This window comes from Botrytis byssoidea (genome assembly GCF_014898295.1).
Source record: "Botrytis byssoidea strain MUCL 94 chromosome Unknown BBYS_002, whole genome shotgun sequence".
Lineage (NCBI taxonomy): Eukaryota > Fungi > Ascomycota > Leotiomycetes > Helotiales > Sclerotiniaceae > Botrytis > Botrytis byssoidea.
In genome coordinates this window covers 2,095,115-2,112,458 of record NW_024065843.1, presented here as the reverse complement: position 1 = coordinate 2,112,458, position 17,344 = coordinate 2,095,115, and the positions used below count along the sequence as shown (strand labels likewise).

At 26.0% G+C, this 17,344-nt stretch overlaps 2 protein-coding genes across 2 annotated transcripts; one reads left to right on the top strand and one right to left on the bottom strand.

Annotated features, from left to right (window-relative positions):
* The first annotated feature begins 151 nt into the window (after positions 1-151).
* Positions 152-2,071, top strand: EAE97_001390 (uncharacterized protein). Its single transcript, XM_038871901.1, has 3 exons — positions 152-844; positions 910-1,215; positions 1,267-2,071. The coding sequence occupies exons 1-3, from the start codon at positions 685-687 to the stop codon at positions 1,569-1,571; spliced, it is 771 nt and encodes a 256-aa protein (XP_038737802.1). The 5' UTR covers positions 152-684; the 3' UTR covers positions 1,572-2,071.
* Positions 2,072-13,730: 11,659 nt separating this feature from the next.
* On the bottom strand, positions 13,731-17,344 carry EAE97_001389 (uncharacterized protein). Its single transcript, XM_038871900.1, has 4 exons — positions 16,524-17,344; positions 16,112-16,383; positions 14,950-16,062; positions 13,731-14,891 (listed from the first exon to the last, which is right to left on the bottom strand). The coding sequence occupies exons 1-4, from the start codon at positions 16,813-16,815 to the stop codon at positions 14,088-14,090; spliced, it is 2,481 nt and encodes an 826-aa protein (XP_038737801.1). The 5' UTR covers positions 16,816-17,344; the 3' UTR covers positions 13,731-14,087.

Sequence of the window (17,344 nt, the reverse complement as noted above, 5' to 3'; positions counted from 1 at the left end):
ACAGCTTGGGAACTTAGGACGATGAGAGTAACCTAAAGATACTTCATTCTGGATTGACATCTTCAACCTTGGAACTCCAGGATTAGTACTTACATACTAGTTTATATATCATTTCGTCCTTCAGCTCATCACATTTCCTCTTATCACATTACACTTCTCTTCTCTTCTCTTCTCTTCTCTTCTCGCCTCTTCTCTTCATACCTACTAGGTAGATGGATATGATGAAGATATACTACATGTATAACATTTCCAATTCTTCTCCTTACTTATTACCCTTCGCCCCATCCTCGTATTTCAATGACACGCAATATGCGACCGGACTCCGTGATAGACGGATGGAAATGTCTCAATATCTCAACATAGAAAGTGCTTACAGAAGCAAGCTCAATGATTGGTTCATTCTCCCCGCAATCCAAATCATTGACGCCATTATACTACTTTTAATCGTACTACAAACAAGTTGGCGATCTATCAATCCATGTAATGTATGTATATTTTTTCATGCTGCCTTGGATCTTATAAGTACCAGGTATTTATATAGGTAGGACATATACTACCCGATTATCTTTTTTTCATTTTCATTTTCATTTTCATTTTCGTTTTTTATCTCAATCTTCATCTCAGTCTGGAATCCATACATCCAAGCATTTGAGAAGAACTACTCAATTTCAGAGCATCAATAATATGGCTTCCTCAACAGGAATACCACAAAATCCTCGAGTAGCTGCAGGAGAACTCCCAGATCCTTACGAAGCTGGTTATGGAGAAGATGAGCCTTTAATCGGAAGAGCCGGCGATGCATCACAACAAGAAGGACGTCCACTCTACTGGAATCTTGCACTTGGTAATTCAACCCTTCACAAAATTCAATTCAACACAAAGCGATAGCTAATACAAATTCTCCAATAGGTACAGCAATCATAACTCAAGTTGGACTTCTCCTCCTCGTAGCTCATATCTGGGCCAGCATATTTCTCTACCCATTAATGCTCTTCTCAGCACATCCTCTTCTCAATTCTGCCGCCCTCTTGGTTCTTACTCAAGGAATCCTCATTCTACAACCTACACATACCGCTACACAGAAACGTCAGGGTACAATCGCACATGCGGGAATAAATGCATTAGCTGGTAGTCTTCTAATCGCCGGCCTTGTCGTTATCGAAGTCAATAAATTCGCACACAATGGAACACATTTTGAATCAGCTCATGCTATTCGTATGTATTTCTAATCAGATTTTAGAGCTGAAAATATACTAATAATTTTAGTGGGTTTGATAACTTATATACTCCTCTTAATTCAATCCCTAGTCGGCTTCACACAATACTTCACCCCCTCTCTATACGGCGATATTTCAACCGCAAAATCCATCTATAAATATCATCGATTAAGTGGATACCTCGTTCTTCTCCTAATGCTGGCTACAATCGCCGCGGCGACGTGGACACCTTTTAATGTTAACGCATTGCATATTAAGAGCTGGGCCGTTATTGTTTGTGCTGTATTGGTCTTGATTGGGATTATTCCACGAATTAAGAAACAGAAATTAGGTTTGGGATCCTCTAGATATTGAAGTATTTTAGTGGCGGGACATGCATCTTGTTTCAGCAAGGAAATGGACATGACTTTCTCGATTAACCGGGGGCTTTAGGTAATGAGAGGGACAAGAGAAGGTGTATAATGATTTGTGTGTCATGACATACATGCACGAGTACACGACGATGATAATTTTGGGGGGTTCGGCTTTTCGGCGTATGGATGGCGTTTGAGTGGCGAGTGGACTATAAGTTGTATTGAAAGCAGATGTATCGGATATGAATCCAAATCTCAGATTGGGAATTTAGTGGCTCAATTCATTTTCAACTCATTCTATCTCTAACAATATAATTTATCACAATCACATATCCGACCATTATATATACTACCTAGCCCCTAGCCTTTGATGATAGCGTACTAGACTTTAGCAAATTGCTGAATACGTTTCATTATACTGACTCTCCCATCTCTCTTCTCTCGTTTATCTCATATCATTCCATTAATGTGGTTTATCATCGAGTGAGCCATATTATTGAGTGGGCTATTTTTCTCTCAATTTATACCTTCAAATCTATATTATTCAATAATTATTAAATCAATTAATTAAAACTATTAAGATTCTAATAATTTAGGATTTATTATATTATTTTGATAAGTTCTTATATTATATTTAGTTTTTCTATATTTATTATAATATTAATTAAAAAATATTTTTCTATTAGAATTTTTTATTTTTTAATATTTATTATATTGAATTTGAATATCAATCTTTTATTGAAATAATATATTAAAAGTTTTTTATTTAATAAATATTTCTTTTTAATATAATTAAGTTTTTTTTATATATTAATATTTATTTAATATTTTATTTGTTATTTGAAATATATAAATCTTTATATTTAAAAGTGTATTTTTATAAATTAATCTTTTTATATTTTTAATTAAAATTAATATAATCTTGAATATAAATATAAGGAAATCTGATTAATAATAAGTTATTTAAAATTTAATTAATATTAATTGAAAAAGAGTTTTAATGAATTATAAGAAATTTAAGAGATTTATTAATTTAAATCAAAAAAGAGGGAAATAGATATACAAATTCGAATATCTAATTTCGAAAATATAGTTTTAGAATTAAATAGAATTAAATTTATTCTTCTGTAATCCTAATTTCATATTTTAAGAGGTAATTGATTTTTTATATATAATTTTAAAAGCTTATAAAGAATTCAATTTTCGAAATATAATTTGATGATCTATTTAATAAATCCATTAATTTGATTATGTATAAAATATTTCAGATTATTCCACAACCAATTTATATAAATAATAAATTAAATCATTTAAATATAATAATTAGATTTAAATAGATAAATTCTTTTCTTATAATATATTTGAAAAACTCGAATTATGGTTTTTATATTTATGTAATATCAATATTTATATCTATTCTTTCTTTAGTTTTTAATATATTTATTAAAATATTCAATTATTCTAATTATTTCATTATTTATTTATTTATTAAATATAGATTTAATAATCTAATCTATAGACAATCGATTTTAATATATAATTAAAAAAATAAATCTATTTTTAAATTATTAGAAATAGTGAATATAATTTTACTACTCTTTTATTACTATATATATTACTATAAACCCATTTTCTATTATCTAATATTATTACCTATTTTATTATTGTGTTTAATATTAATTATAATTATTCGGAATACATTATATTTATTATAAAGCTTATGTTATTGAAAGTATAGAATCGCGAGTCAAAAGATGATATTGCAGTGGATGTTATAATTAATCAAAACTATTTTTAAGAAATTTAAAATCTTTATAAAAACACTCTTTGAAAATTATAAAATAATATTAAAAATATATCTTAATTTGATTTAATACTTTATAAATTAATATATTCAAAACTTTCCAATATATTTTATATTCTTTAATTTGAGAATATAATTTACTATATCTTTTATATTTCTTAATTTAAATAAAAAACTTTTTGAATTTATATCAAAAATATATTAAATAATTATTTTCTCTTTTAATTCTATAATATTATAATAATTCACCCGAATTTCTATATAAGATAATAAATTATCCATTCTATATTGAAAAATTATATAAAAGATATTATAGAATTTAAAAGCTTTTTAAATACTTAGTTTTTTATCTTTATAAATAACTTTAATAATAAAAAAGATTCAGACTTCTTGATTAATTGATTCTATAATAATTAATTGATAAATCGTGTATAGAAATTAAAAATATAAATTAAGGGAAAAGTGGCCCACTCAATGATATAGCCCATTTGATGATAAACCACGTTATATTTCTCTTTCGTTTGCCTTTCCATCTTTCTACTTTGCCCTCCCCTCATCCATCTATTCCCCTATCTTACAAGCCCTCTTATTCCCTCCTCTTTTCTATTCCTGCTCCATGTCATTCCTTAGCCCATCCCATCCCATCCCATCCCCCTTCTCTTTACCCCCCCTTCTCTATTCCCTCCGTCCGCCCCCCCACTCCATCTCCTTCATCCCTATTTCAATTCTTCTACTCGTACACACATACATACATCGTATATCCCTTTTAAGTTTTCTCTCCCTCTCTCGAAAAAACCTAGGTATTATGGTATTATGGTATTCAGCAATTAAGAAATTGAGGATTAGAGGCTTAAAGGCTTAGAGACTTAAAAATATTAATATATATAAACATCAGCACTCAGGGATGCAATTTCAAATAATAAAGAAACCGAGAGGACATGATACGGATATAGATATATATTAATACCTAGTAGTTATATAAATCGATAAATAAATAGCAAAAATCAACCCTCACCAGGAAATACCAAAAGATAAGGAGATGGAGATGAGGATGATATAATGTGTTTATTATATATTGTATAACGTAGTTTAATACCGAGTGGCCTATATCACTAAGTGACCCACTTTCATTTCAATTTATATCTTTCTCTTTCAATATATATTTTATTAATAATCTATAATAAATTCGAATAATCAAAAAGCTTATATATTTCTTATTATTGAATTTATTTATAAAAATAAAAAACTAAATATTCAAAAAACTATTATATTTTATAATATTTTTTATATAATTTTTCGATATAAAATAAAAGATTTATTTTTTTATATAGAAATTCGAATTAATAATTATAAGATTATAGAATTAAAAGAAAAAATGATTATTTAATATATATTTAATATAGATTTAAAAGAATTTTTATTAAAATTAAAGAATATAGAAGATATAGTGAATTATATTCTTAAATTAAAAAATGCGAAATATATTGGAAAGCTTTGAGTATATTGATTTATAAAGTATTGAATTGAATTAAAAATGTATTTTAATTGTATTTATAATTTTCAAAGAGCTTTTTATAAAGATCCTAAGTTTATTAAAAAGTGATTTCAATTAGTTTTGAATATATAAGCGAAATACAATATTTTTAATTACAATTTCTATAATTTCAATAAAATAGATTTTATAATAAATATAATATATTTTGGAATAATAATAATTAATATTAAATGAAATGATAGAAGTAAAGCAATATAATTAGGTAATAAGAAATGGGCTATAGTAATTATATATAATAATAAGGAAAATAAAATTATATTTTTATTTCTAATAATTCAAGAATAGATTTATCTTTTCAATTGATATATTAAAATCGATTTTCCTATAAATTGAACTATTAAATCTATATCTAATAAATAAATAAATAATGAAATAGATTTAGAATAATTGAAATATTTTGATAAATATATTAAGAATTAAAGAAAAAGCAAATATCGAATATTAATATTAAATAGATATAAAAGTTATAAATCAAAAGCTTTTTAAATATATTATAAAAAGAATAATATTAAATATATATATTTATTATTATATTCAAATTATTTAATTTAATCATTTAATTTAATCATTTGATACAAATTATTTTAGTAATCTAAAATGTTTATATAATATTCAGATTAATGGATTTATTGTTACGGCGCCAACTATATGTTCTATAGTTGCCTTCGTGTCTCAGGCATAGATCACTAGTGTGCCCTATCTCTTATAAATAGGGCCTCACTTTTTTATAATTCTTCTATTCTTATAATATAATATAAATTTTTACCTATATTTTGATAATTTGTATTATCTTTATAAAAACTATTATAGCTTTATTTTAATTAAATCCCTATTAAAGTTATAATCCAATTATATTAATTATATTTATTACTGATTTATTATATATTTTAGTTATTATTGTTCAGGAATTCTATAAGATTGTTTTATAATTGCAGAAATATTTCAAAAATAGTTGATTAAGTATCTATATCTAGTTTATTTCTATAATTTCTTTTTTTGAATTATATTCTCAATTTTATTAAAATTGATATTTCTTTATTTATAGATTTATTTAATAATTCAAATATTATATATTTTGTAATTACTTAAATTATATTTGAATTAATTAAATCGATTATAAGCTTATTATAAACCTAAATTGCTATAGTATAAATTTAAATTGTTAATGTTTATTCAAAGATTATTGAGTTGAAGAATATAATTGAAATATTGAAAATTGCTATTCACAATAATCTATAAATTCTATTTTACTGAAAATGTTTATTATTTTTGAAAAGTTTAATAATAATAAGCAAGATATTATAAAACGCTAGGATTAATATATAATATTCTATAATATAATTGATTATTATTTAACTATAGATTATAAAAATAAATCGAAATTCCAAAAGATTATATTCCTTATTAATTTATTTTTTGGCTCTATTTATATAAATAATCAGATATATTTTGATATAATTATTAATAACCCATATAATTCTGATCTCTAATCTTTTAGATAGTGTATTGTAGTAAGCATCTGATATAAATTGAATAAACAATATCAAATCCTTGATTTTTTATATAAGGTTTTTATAGATTATAATAAGTATAAAATAAAAAAGATTTTGTTTAGTAACTTTATTATCAAATTCAAACAATTTATTATGAAATACAGGAAAACTATTGAATAATAAGTTATTAATCTCAAGCTTAAGATTTTATAAGAATTGATTAATATTTTAGTTAATTATTCTAATAAACTTTCTATTATTAATATTGATTTATAGATAATCTGGTAGCAAGATATTTATAATAATTTGGAAGAAAAGACTTATTTTGATAATCAATAAAAGAACTAAGATATTAATTTTAATTATAAATAATCAAAATCTTATAATAAAAAGTAGATTATTATTATATTTTCTTTTATATCTAATCTCTTTAGCAATTTTATATAATTAAATACTATTTAATAAAATCAGTATCCCCTATTTTATTATATTTGAAAATAATATATTAATCTTAATCTCTATTTTTATTATAAGAAATCTAATTATATTAAAAGAAATTATAAGGAAAAAAGAGCTAATAATATAAAGTATAATATTAATATTAATATTAATATTAATATAAGATATATTTTTCATATCAATTATTTTCTAGTAATTAATTAATATCAAAACCCCAGATCTTATTACAATACTATTACCCTTTTATACTAGAATTTGTTTTTGTTTATTAATTATTTTTTAGTTATATTGTTATACTATATTTCTCCAATTCCTTTTAATTTTATTTAAGAAATTAATTTAGGAGAATATATCAAGGAATCTATTTATTTGGAAAAGAATAGAAACTCAATTCTTTAGCTAAATATATTAAAAGATTAATCTTGGTTTATAATTACAAATCAAGGTTTTTTATAGGAAATTTATTTTTGTAGATTAAAAGATTGATTATATCTAGAGATTCTTTATATCTTAAATTAATAAATAGCAAATCTTTTAAAATCTCAATAGAAATTTCTCTTATATCTAATATAATTATTCTATTTATTAGTTTTATAGATAGTAGAGCTATAAGCTATAACTTTATTAATAGAAAAATTGTTTTCAAGCTTTATATATCTATATATCCTTTTCTTTATATTTATTATTTATTTCTAATTAATGAAAAGCTTTTTAATATTCTTTCTTAATATATACTTCTAAATATATAAATCAATAATTATAAAGAGATTGGTTTATTCTATATCACTATTTTATTAATTATAGATTCTATAATCCTTGGTTTTCTATAGCTTTAATACTATAACCCTATTATTAATTAATTAATAATAATATTCAAATTTATATTTATATATTATTCAAGATATTATTATTCTATTAATTCTATAGTAATCATTATTCCTGATATAATCAATAATCAAAAAATAATTTTATTAAAAAGTAGCAAAATTATACTAATCAATTCTAAACTATTCTTATAAAAGCTTATCTCAAAATCAATTTCTATAAAGGAAATCATTAATAAAAGCTTTAAAAACATTTTGTTATTATTCTGAGATTAATTCGTAATCCTTGAATTTATTAAAACTTTAAATACTCAAAGAAATTCTGATATTATTAATTTCAAAGTATTATTTGAATTAAATCTATATTATATTCATTATATTAATAGTAAAGCAGATATTTAGACTAAAATAATTCCGAATTGATTAATTTTGAAATCAATTCCGATTCAAATAATTACTAGTTTCAGAATATATAGAAAATTATTATAAAATCAAAATATTCTATTCTCATTATATATATTAATATTACTAAACTCTTTAAACAAATTATTTGATATTCTATAAAATATTTAATTCGAAATATAGAATATAAAGTTCTTTATAATTAATAGTTTTATATAATTCTGCAAAAATCAAAATGCTTATATCACAAAAGTGTTTTAGGATAAATTAGATAAAGTTTATAAATTATATTATATAATTATAGAAAATATTATTCAATTATATTATAACTTAATAAATAACAATATTAACAAATTTATAGAAAAAACAAATCAATCTATTTCTTTTATAATAAAGATTCAAGATAAACTATCTCTCTGGCTTTATAATCTATATTTAGGATTTCTATTTTCTCTTACTAATAAATTTTTATTATAATACTTTTAGAATTATAAGATTGAAATTATATTAAATAAAAAATTATTATATAATAAAGATTATTTAATATCCCTAGTCAAACTTTAAGTTGTTTATAGATAGTTTAATAATAATTTAAATAAAGAATTCATTTAGGAGTTTTATTCTTAATCAATTATTTTATTCCTTTTAATTATCAAATCCAAAGGAGATATTTGAATTTATTAAAACTATTGAAAACTAAATAATATTATTATTAAGAATTAGTATCTTTTATTATTAATTAAAGAAATTCTTTATATTCTTTATTATATTAAAATTTATATTAAGCTTAATATTATTATTGTTTTTAATAAATTATAAATTATAGAAAACTATAAATAAAAAACTGCTTTCATTATTTGTTTCGATTTATTTAAATTATTAATAATATCTTTCGAATTCTATAATATATTTGCCTTATTTTAGAACTATCAATTATATTCTTTTTGATCTCTTAGATAGGATTTATATAATATATTTGAATAATATTCTTATTTACTTTAAAAACATTACAAATTATAGGAAATATATTCATAAGATGATTCAATAATTAATTGATATTGGATTATAGATTAATATTAATAAATATAAATTCGAAACAAAAAGAACTAAGTATCTCAGCTTGATTATTATTTTAGGAGATATAAAAATGAACCTGGAAAAAATCAATATTATACTCAATTGAAAATTATTAATTAAGCTTAAAAATCTTTAGCATTTTCTCGATTTTGTTAATTTTTATTAATATTTTATTTATAACTTTTCTAAGATTATAGAATTCCTTAATTGCCTTCTAAAAAAAGAAAAGATATAGAATTAGATCTTTAATCAAAAAGATATTTTCAAAATATTGAAAATTGCCTTTTTCTTTATTTTAATTCTTATTATATTTGATTATTGTTATTATACAATTATAGAAATTAATACTTCTAATTAAACTGTAGAGAGTGTTTTTTTATAATATAATAATAAAAAATATCTATATTTAATAATATATTTCTTATTAAAATATAATACTATTGAATGTAATTATAAGATTTATAACAAAAAAATTCCTAATTATTATAAAATTATTAAAGAAATAAAAACTAGAATTATATAGGGTTTAAAAGCTATTCAAGATTATTACTAATTATAAGAATCTCAAATACTTTATATTAACAAAAATATTAAACTAATAATAAACTAAATAAACTGAATTCTTATCTGGATTTAACTTTTATATTATATATCAATTCAATTATAAAGCTATTTGCCTTAATGTTTTAAATTACAAAATAAAAGATTACTTAATATATATTAATCCTAATAACAATCGAATCAAAAACCATTTATAAATAATTCTTTTAAAAAGAATATTCAATATTATTATATTCAAAAATACTATTCAATAAGCAAACAATAATTTAGATCTGATTATAATCCTAATGAATATGATTATTCCCAATACCAATAAACTAATTAATAATCTTATTAATAAAATATATAAATTATTTAAACTAATTATCATTATATATACAATATTTAGAAATCCCTTTGCTTGTTATTAATTATTAGAAATCCAAAAAAATCTTTGAATAGTCTTATAAGATTATAGATTAGTAAATAATAAAATCTTTTATTATAATTATCTTTTTATTCCCTTTTTTATTAAATTTTATATATAGATTATATATTGAATATATTCAATTAAATTAGCTGAATATCCTGGTTATATTAAAACTATTGATTTTGTTTTCTGTATATATTAATAGCCTAATATATCAAGAGAGATTAAGATATTTATATAAACTTATTAATTTTGTTTTCAAATAAAAGTTTCCCGTTTTATTATATTTGGATTCCTTGAATTATTATTAATATTGTTTTATTCCTAATTCAATATCTCTATTAATTATATTACATTATTATTAATCAATAAATATTATGAAAAGAAATATTAATATATTATTATAGTTATCTATTATCTAACCAAGATATAATATTTTATATTAATTATAAAACTATTTATAAAGAAGCTTATAGATTGATTTATTAAAAAGATCTATTGCTTATATAATATATTTAATAATATTATATCTGATAAAAGTTTACAATTTATTTCTAAGTTTTGGAAATATTTATTCAAATATTTATTAATTGTTTTAAAACGATTTTTTTTGTTTTATTCTAAATCTAATAATTAAACAAAAAGAATCAATATTATAATCAAATAATATCTTTATATCTTTATAAACTTTTATTAGAATAATTAACCTAATTAACTTTTATTTATAGAATTTATATTAAATAATATTATATCAAAAATCACTAATATATTCCTATTTTTTGTTAATTATAGTTTCTATCTATATTTCGATATTAAGCTATTTATATTTATTTCATCAAATCTATTATATAAAAATAAATAAAAGTTTCTTAAAGCTAATAAGATTATAAATTAATTTGATTTTATTTTAATTAAATTAAAAGTATTTATAATCTAATTAATTTAGAAATATAAAGATTATATTAACAAAATCTATATTAATACTTTTTTATATAAAGAAGATGATAAAGTATAGATAAGTATAAAGAATATAAAAATCAATTATTTAATAAAAAAGGATAATAATAAATGGAATAATCTCTATAAGATTCTTAAGGTTTACAAATATACTTGTTTACTTCAACTTTTAGTTAGTTTCAAGATTTTTTTAGTATTCCATAATTTATTACTTCAATTGTTCTATTGCTTATCAGGATTATCAGATTAGAATATTATCAATATTATCAAATTATATAAGAATCAAGGCTGAATTCTTAAAAGAAATAATAAAATATATAAAGAAATTAAATAATAAGAATTCAAAGAAATTCTCGATTATTATAATGAAAATAAGTTTTATTATTAAATCAAATAGAAATATTATTTAGTATTTTGGTAATTTATTGAAAATCTTTATAACTAGGAAAATGTAATTATTGTCTTTTATTTAGTAAATCCAAGTAAATCAGATCTATTAGTTTAAATAGGTTTCTGTGACACTTTGCCTTAGAAGAACTGCGAGAGCAGGGTACAATTTATCCTTAGAATCTACAACTACAGAATCGAGAGCAAAGCGCTCGTAGAGCGCTCCTATATACTAGCTATGTACACGTGATCAGACACGTGCGCAAGTGCGCACGTGAGCGATCGCAATTGCGATTGGGTGCGATCCGTGACAGTTTCAAAAGATTTATTACTTCTAATTCTATTGATTCTTTATTAATACTTATATTAAATATATTAAATATATCTTCAAAATGAGATTGAAATAGATTTAAAAAACTTTATTAATTAATTATTGTTTCTAAAAAGGTTTATTTTAATTTAATAATAGAAATTAGAGTATTTTGATTGTGATTATAAATCAATTACTTTGAGCGAAGGATATTGTTATAATGCCAACTATATGTTTTATAGTTGCTTTTATATTTTAGGTATAGATTATTAGTGTGCTCTATTTCTTATAAATAGGGCCTTACTTTTCTATAGCTCTTCTACTCTTATAGTACAATATAAGTCTTTACCCGTACCTTGACATTTATTAAGATATATATTAATTATATTTCAAAAATTGAATTATTTATAATTTTCAAAATTATATATAAAGAATCAATTATTTTTCAGAATGTAAAATTAGGATTTTAAAGAATAAATTTAATTCTATTTAATCCTAAAACTATATTTTCAAAATTAAATATTCGAATTTATATATCTATCTCTTTTTTTTTCAATTTAGATTAATAAATCTTTTAAACCCCTTATAATTTAATTAAAGCTCTTTTTTAATCAATATTAATTAAATTTTAAATAACTTATTATTAATCAAATTCTTCTATATTTATATTTAAGATTATATTAATTTTAACTAAAAATATAAAGAAATTAATTTATAAAAATATACTTTTAAATATAGAGATTTATATATTTTAAATAATAAATGAAATATTAAATAAATATTGATATATAAAAAAAACTTAATTATATTAAAAAGGAATATTTATTAAATAAAAGACTTTTAATATATTATTTTAATAAAAAATTAATATTTAGATTTAATATAATAAATATTAAAAAAAAGATAATTTTGATAGAAAAGTATTTTCTAATTGATATTATAATAAATATAAAAAAATAGAATATAATATAAGAATTTATCAAAATAATATAATAGATCCTAAATTATTAGATTCTTAATAGTTTTAGTTAATTGATTTAATTGTTATTGAGTAATATGAGTTTGAAAATGTGAATTAAAATGAAAGTGGGCTACTTGGTGATATGGGCCACTCAGTGTTAAACTATGTTACTGTATATTATATATTTTTACATAACATCTCTATTACTACCTACCTAGGTAGCTTACAGACTATCTACTCCTTCCTATATGAATACGAACGAGATCTAAAGCTCAAAGCCATTTCTGGTATTCAATTTTCAATTTTCAATTTTCAACTCTCAATATTCAATACTCAACTCTCAACCTTTAACTTTCAACCCTCCTCCCCAAATCCTCCCCAAATCCTCCCAAGTTCCAAATTCTCCAAAACTATAATCCTACATCACCTGTATCGCCCCCCCCCCCTCCCAAAAGAAAAGAGTCATACATTCATACATTCATACATCATCCTCTCCACCACCACCACCAACAACAACAACAACAACAACACCAAGAATACCTAGATACCTAGTATATAATATCCGAAACCCTTTATTTCTCCCTTCTTCCCTCACATCTTCCCTCACATCTTAGCTTGTAGCTACTAGTCTCTAACTATTAACTAAAAATACGGGGATTCCTCCTCTTTTCCCTCTCCCCCCTCCCCTTCAAACCTCGCAAGAGTAACCTAACTAACTAACTAACAACCATACCCACCCAATCTACTATTACCTACTACCTAGAGATTCTGGATATAATATGGTGAATACCTACCTACCTTATATATATACGATACTAACTACTTAATATACATCAACGTGATTAATATTTCCAAGACATACAAGGTAGGTTCCATTACACTGCAATCACATCACATCACAATACAACCACAACCACAACACCAACCCCGAGAACTCACACGGAACAAAACAAGAAACACATTCTCTACCTCAAAATTCTCCAAGTATGATACCTACCACCTACCGATCTACTACTTTCAATACAATAAATCCCTACAAACACATTCACCAACACAATTATCACAGTAATGAACAATAACACCTCAATTCCTGTGCATATAATATATTCGTACATGGGCAATCCTCATCCAATGACCCTAACCATCTTTGTTACCTATCCCAAACCCATTTCCCTCCCAATCGAATCATACTCCCCATAGCCATATTCGTAAGCATACACATACCAATATACAATTTGTCCATCGGTTTCCATATTACAACTCCCACAATCCAACACCCATTTCAATCATACCATCAAACCCTTACTCCCAAAGTCCCCTACCACAACTCACAAACCGGTTCTTTCTCCTTACAACTAAAAGCCTCCTTGAATTCTCGGCTATTAGCCATTGTACCCAATACTCTTGCCCACTTTGGTGCATGTGGATCAGTATAGAGTCTATTGATTGCCGTTTCCTTCGTGGTCTTTCCACACCACCAGTTAGCGTAACTAACAAAGAACAACTGATCTTGTGAGAAATGTTCCGACAATCCTGGAAGATTTTGGTTCTTCTCATTACTCTCCCCTTGACGTTTCTTCCATGCAGCAAAAGAAGCAGAAAGTCCTCCAGCATCTGCGATATTTTCACCCAAGGTGAGTTTACCATTGACGTAAAGAGGTTTGTCATCTGGACCGGGAATACTGTAGTTGCCATATTGATCAATGAAACATTGAGCACGTTCTTTGAATGCAGCTACAGTAGATGGTGTCCACCAATCGGTGTAGTTGCCATTTTGATCATAATGACGACCAGTAGAATCAAATGCATGGGATAATTCGTGTCCAGAAACAGCGCCGAAAGCACCGTAACTAAGATATTGAGGAACGGCTACGTCGAAAACTGGGAATTGCATTATACCGGCTGGGAAAACGATTTCGTTTCCAGGTGGGTTATAGTAAGCATTCACTGTTGGTACCGTCATACCCCATTCATTTCTATCGACTGGCTTTCCTAGACTTGACCATTCACGTGCAATATCAAACCGTCTCATGTTCAAGGAGTTCTTGAAATAAGCCGAATCCGATACCTGAACAGATTGATAGTAACTGTGAAGGTTCTCGGGATCCATGACATCTGGGCTCTGTTTCCATTGATTAGTATATAGATTCTTTCATCATCATTTTGGATATTAAATGTACCTGTGTAGGATATCCGATCTTCTGAACGATTTTGTGTACTTTCTCAATGCCCAAATCAATGACACTAGAATCCATCCATGTAGTTGCCTTGAGTTTTTCAATAAACATCTCTTTGATGTCAGAGACAATTTGATCACCAAAGTCCTTGGCATCGGCAGAGAAGGCCTTCTCTACGAAGAATCGACTCAAAATCCAACCAAGTCCATCATCAACATGCGAAACACAAGTTCTCCAACGTTCTGGTTGAGAATCCGCATCCTTTCCTTGAAGCTCATTGATAAATTTTCGATATGGCTTCAATTCATCTGCTTCAATCTCTGTATAGAATGTCTGAATAAGCTTCCATACGAAGTATGTTTGTAATGTTTCCTTTGGAGTAGTCTTTAGTACTTCTGATAATGCGTGCATGTAACTTGGCGATGCAATGATCAATCGATCGAGTTTAACATCTGCAGGAATCAAACTATGAATCATTTTGGATAGATGAATTTGTGGTGTCAGCTTGTCAGCCTCTTGGAGGGACATTGGGTTGTAAGTTTTCGTGACATCATCCCTGTCTTCGTTGTTTGGAGAGGCAGCAGCTAACTTCTTTTCGAGAGCAACTACATCACGGGCAAGGTCTGTTGCTTTGTCTTGTGCAGTAATGCTGCTACGATCAAGACCCTTATTTTCTGGATGCTCTGGTAGAAACTTTGGGATGACTTGTGCAATAGTCTGAGTATAGTCATTTACTACCTTTTCGTTGTCGTAATACTCTTTCGATGGAAGGCCGATTCTATAGGGCGGTGCTACTTGAACGATGACAGTGTCGGGGTCTTTGTCATCAGGTCCGGTACCGGATGATATCAGTGCCGAAGATCCCAATTTAGCCATGTATTCTATGGTGTCTGTAAGACTACTATGGTCCTCTGACTTCATGAGCAAGTGCTTGTAGTCTTTAACCGAAAACATATCTGTTACTTGCTGCGTTATTTCTTGTAAAGGAGCGATGCCGACAGTCTTAATCTTGGTTTCATTCATGCATGCATTATAGCCTGCCTTAAGCTTATCAAAATTCTCTTCGTCCAGGGAAGCGGGAGATGATGACAACATGGCGGGAGAGAAGCTCGAGTGCTATCATAGAATTAGTTGCGTTAGATGGCTGCTGTCAGAAAATGCTCACTTTAGATTCTTTGGGATAATCTCCTTCAAGTATGTGCCTCAACAACGTTTGTGAATTCTCACTCATGATTGTTCCTGTAAAAGCATCACCTTGATCAGGTCTCAAATCATGATGATCTCTCCATCCACCACAGACCAGTTCTTCGAAATTCGAACACGCATCAAGCTCTGTGTATTTGGGAGAAAGGTTGTTTAGAATTTCGGAAGCGGCATGAACGCATGCTGCGGAGTCGCATGTGCTTTGCTGAGAGATTTGCTTTGAAGGTGAACGAACTAGGCATGGATATAAATGTCAGTGATCACATCTCATACAGGAATAGTGCTACAAGAAGGTGGTATCGAGGGCATGCTTGAATTATAGAGTTGGATGAAGGCAATGTAATGGTGCTTGAGAGGAATAGAAATATTCATACCGGTGAAGAACAGGGAAGCAGTGACAATGATCATTGTTACCAATAAAACCCCCACAACCCCCATGGTACTTTGAACAAACCATCTCAATTTTGCCTTTTGACTTTTGGCTTTCCAAGAGTCGGAAGTCGAATAAGATGAGTGCTCGGAACTACTGGCCTCCTTTCGCAGAAGTGGCGCCTCTTCGGAATCCTCATCATTTCCTTGTCTCGGCGACGAAGAGCACATATTTAGTACTCGTTCTGCTACGCCAACATGTCCTTGTGCATGCGGCTTCTGGGTAGAGGCACCCATATCGTATAGACGCGTCGACACCGCGGTTAGAAGCCCAGCCAGGGGAATAACAAAATTTGCGAATGTGTTTTTGGCTTTAGTTTTTGCTCGTATTCTTGGGATGAGAGTCGATGAAGGTGGAGGAGTAGAATGAAGAGGAAGGCGTTGCGGATAAGATCTCGGACGTGCAGCAGTCTTCTTTTGCCTGCGTGCCAGATCGTCGGAGATTGTTACGATGAATAACAAACTCCCCCAAAAGATTCAGAATTGTCCAAAAGAGAAGAAGTAGGAAGGTCGAGCAAAAGGATGAATGCTCAATGCTGATTGTTATAGAGAGTGTTTACGATATAGAATGGCTGGGGAAGGGGAAGGGAATCAATGCAGAACACCAGAAAGCGGGGAGAGCTTCTTTCCTTATCGGGACCTTGAAACAGCTAAATTAGGAAAGGAAGAACCGGGGGATAGATCCGAGCAACCCCTTGGCAAAACATGTCGTCCAATGCTTGATATGTATGGAATCAAATCTCACTCATGGGTTCACCGGTGATTG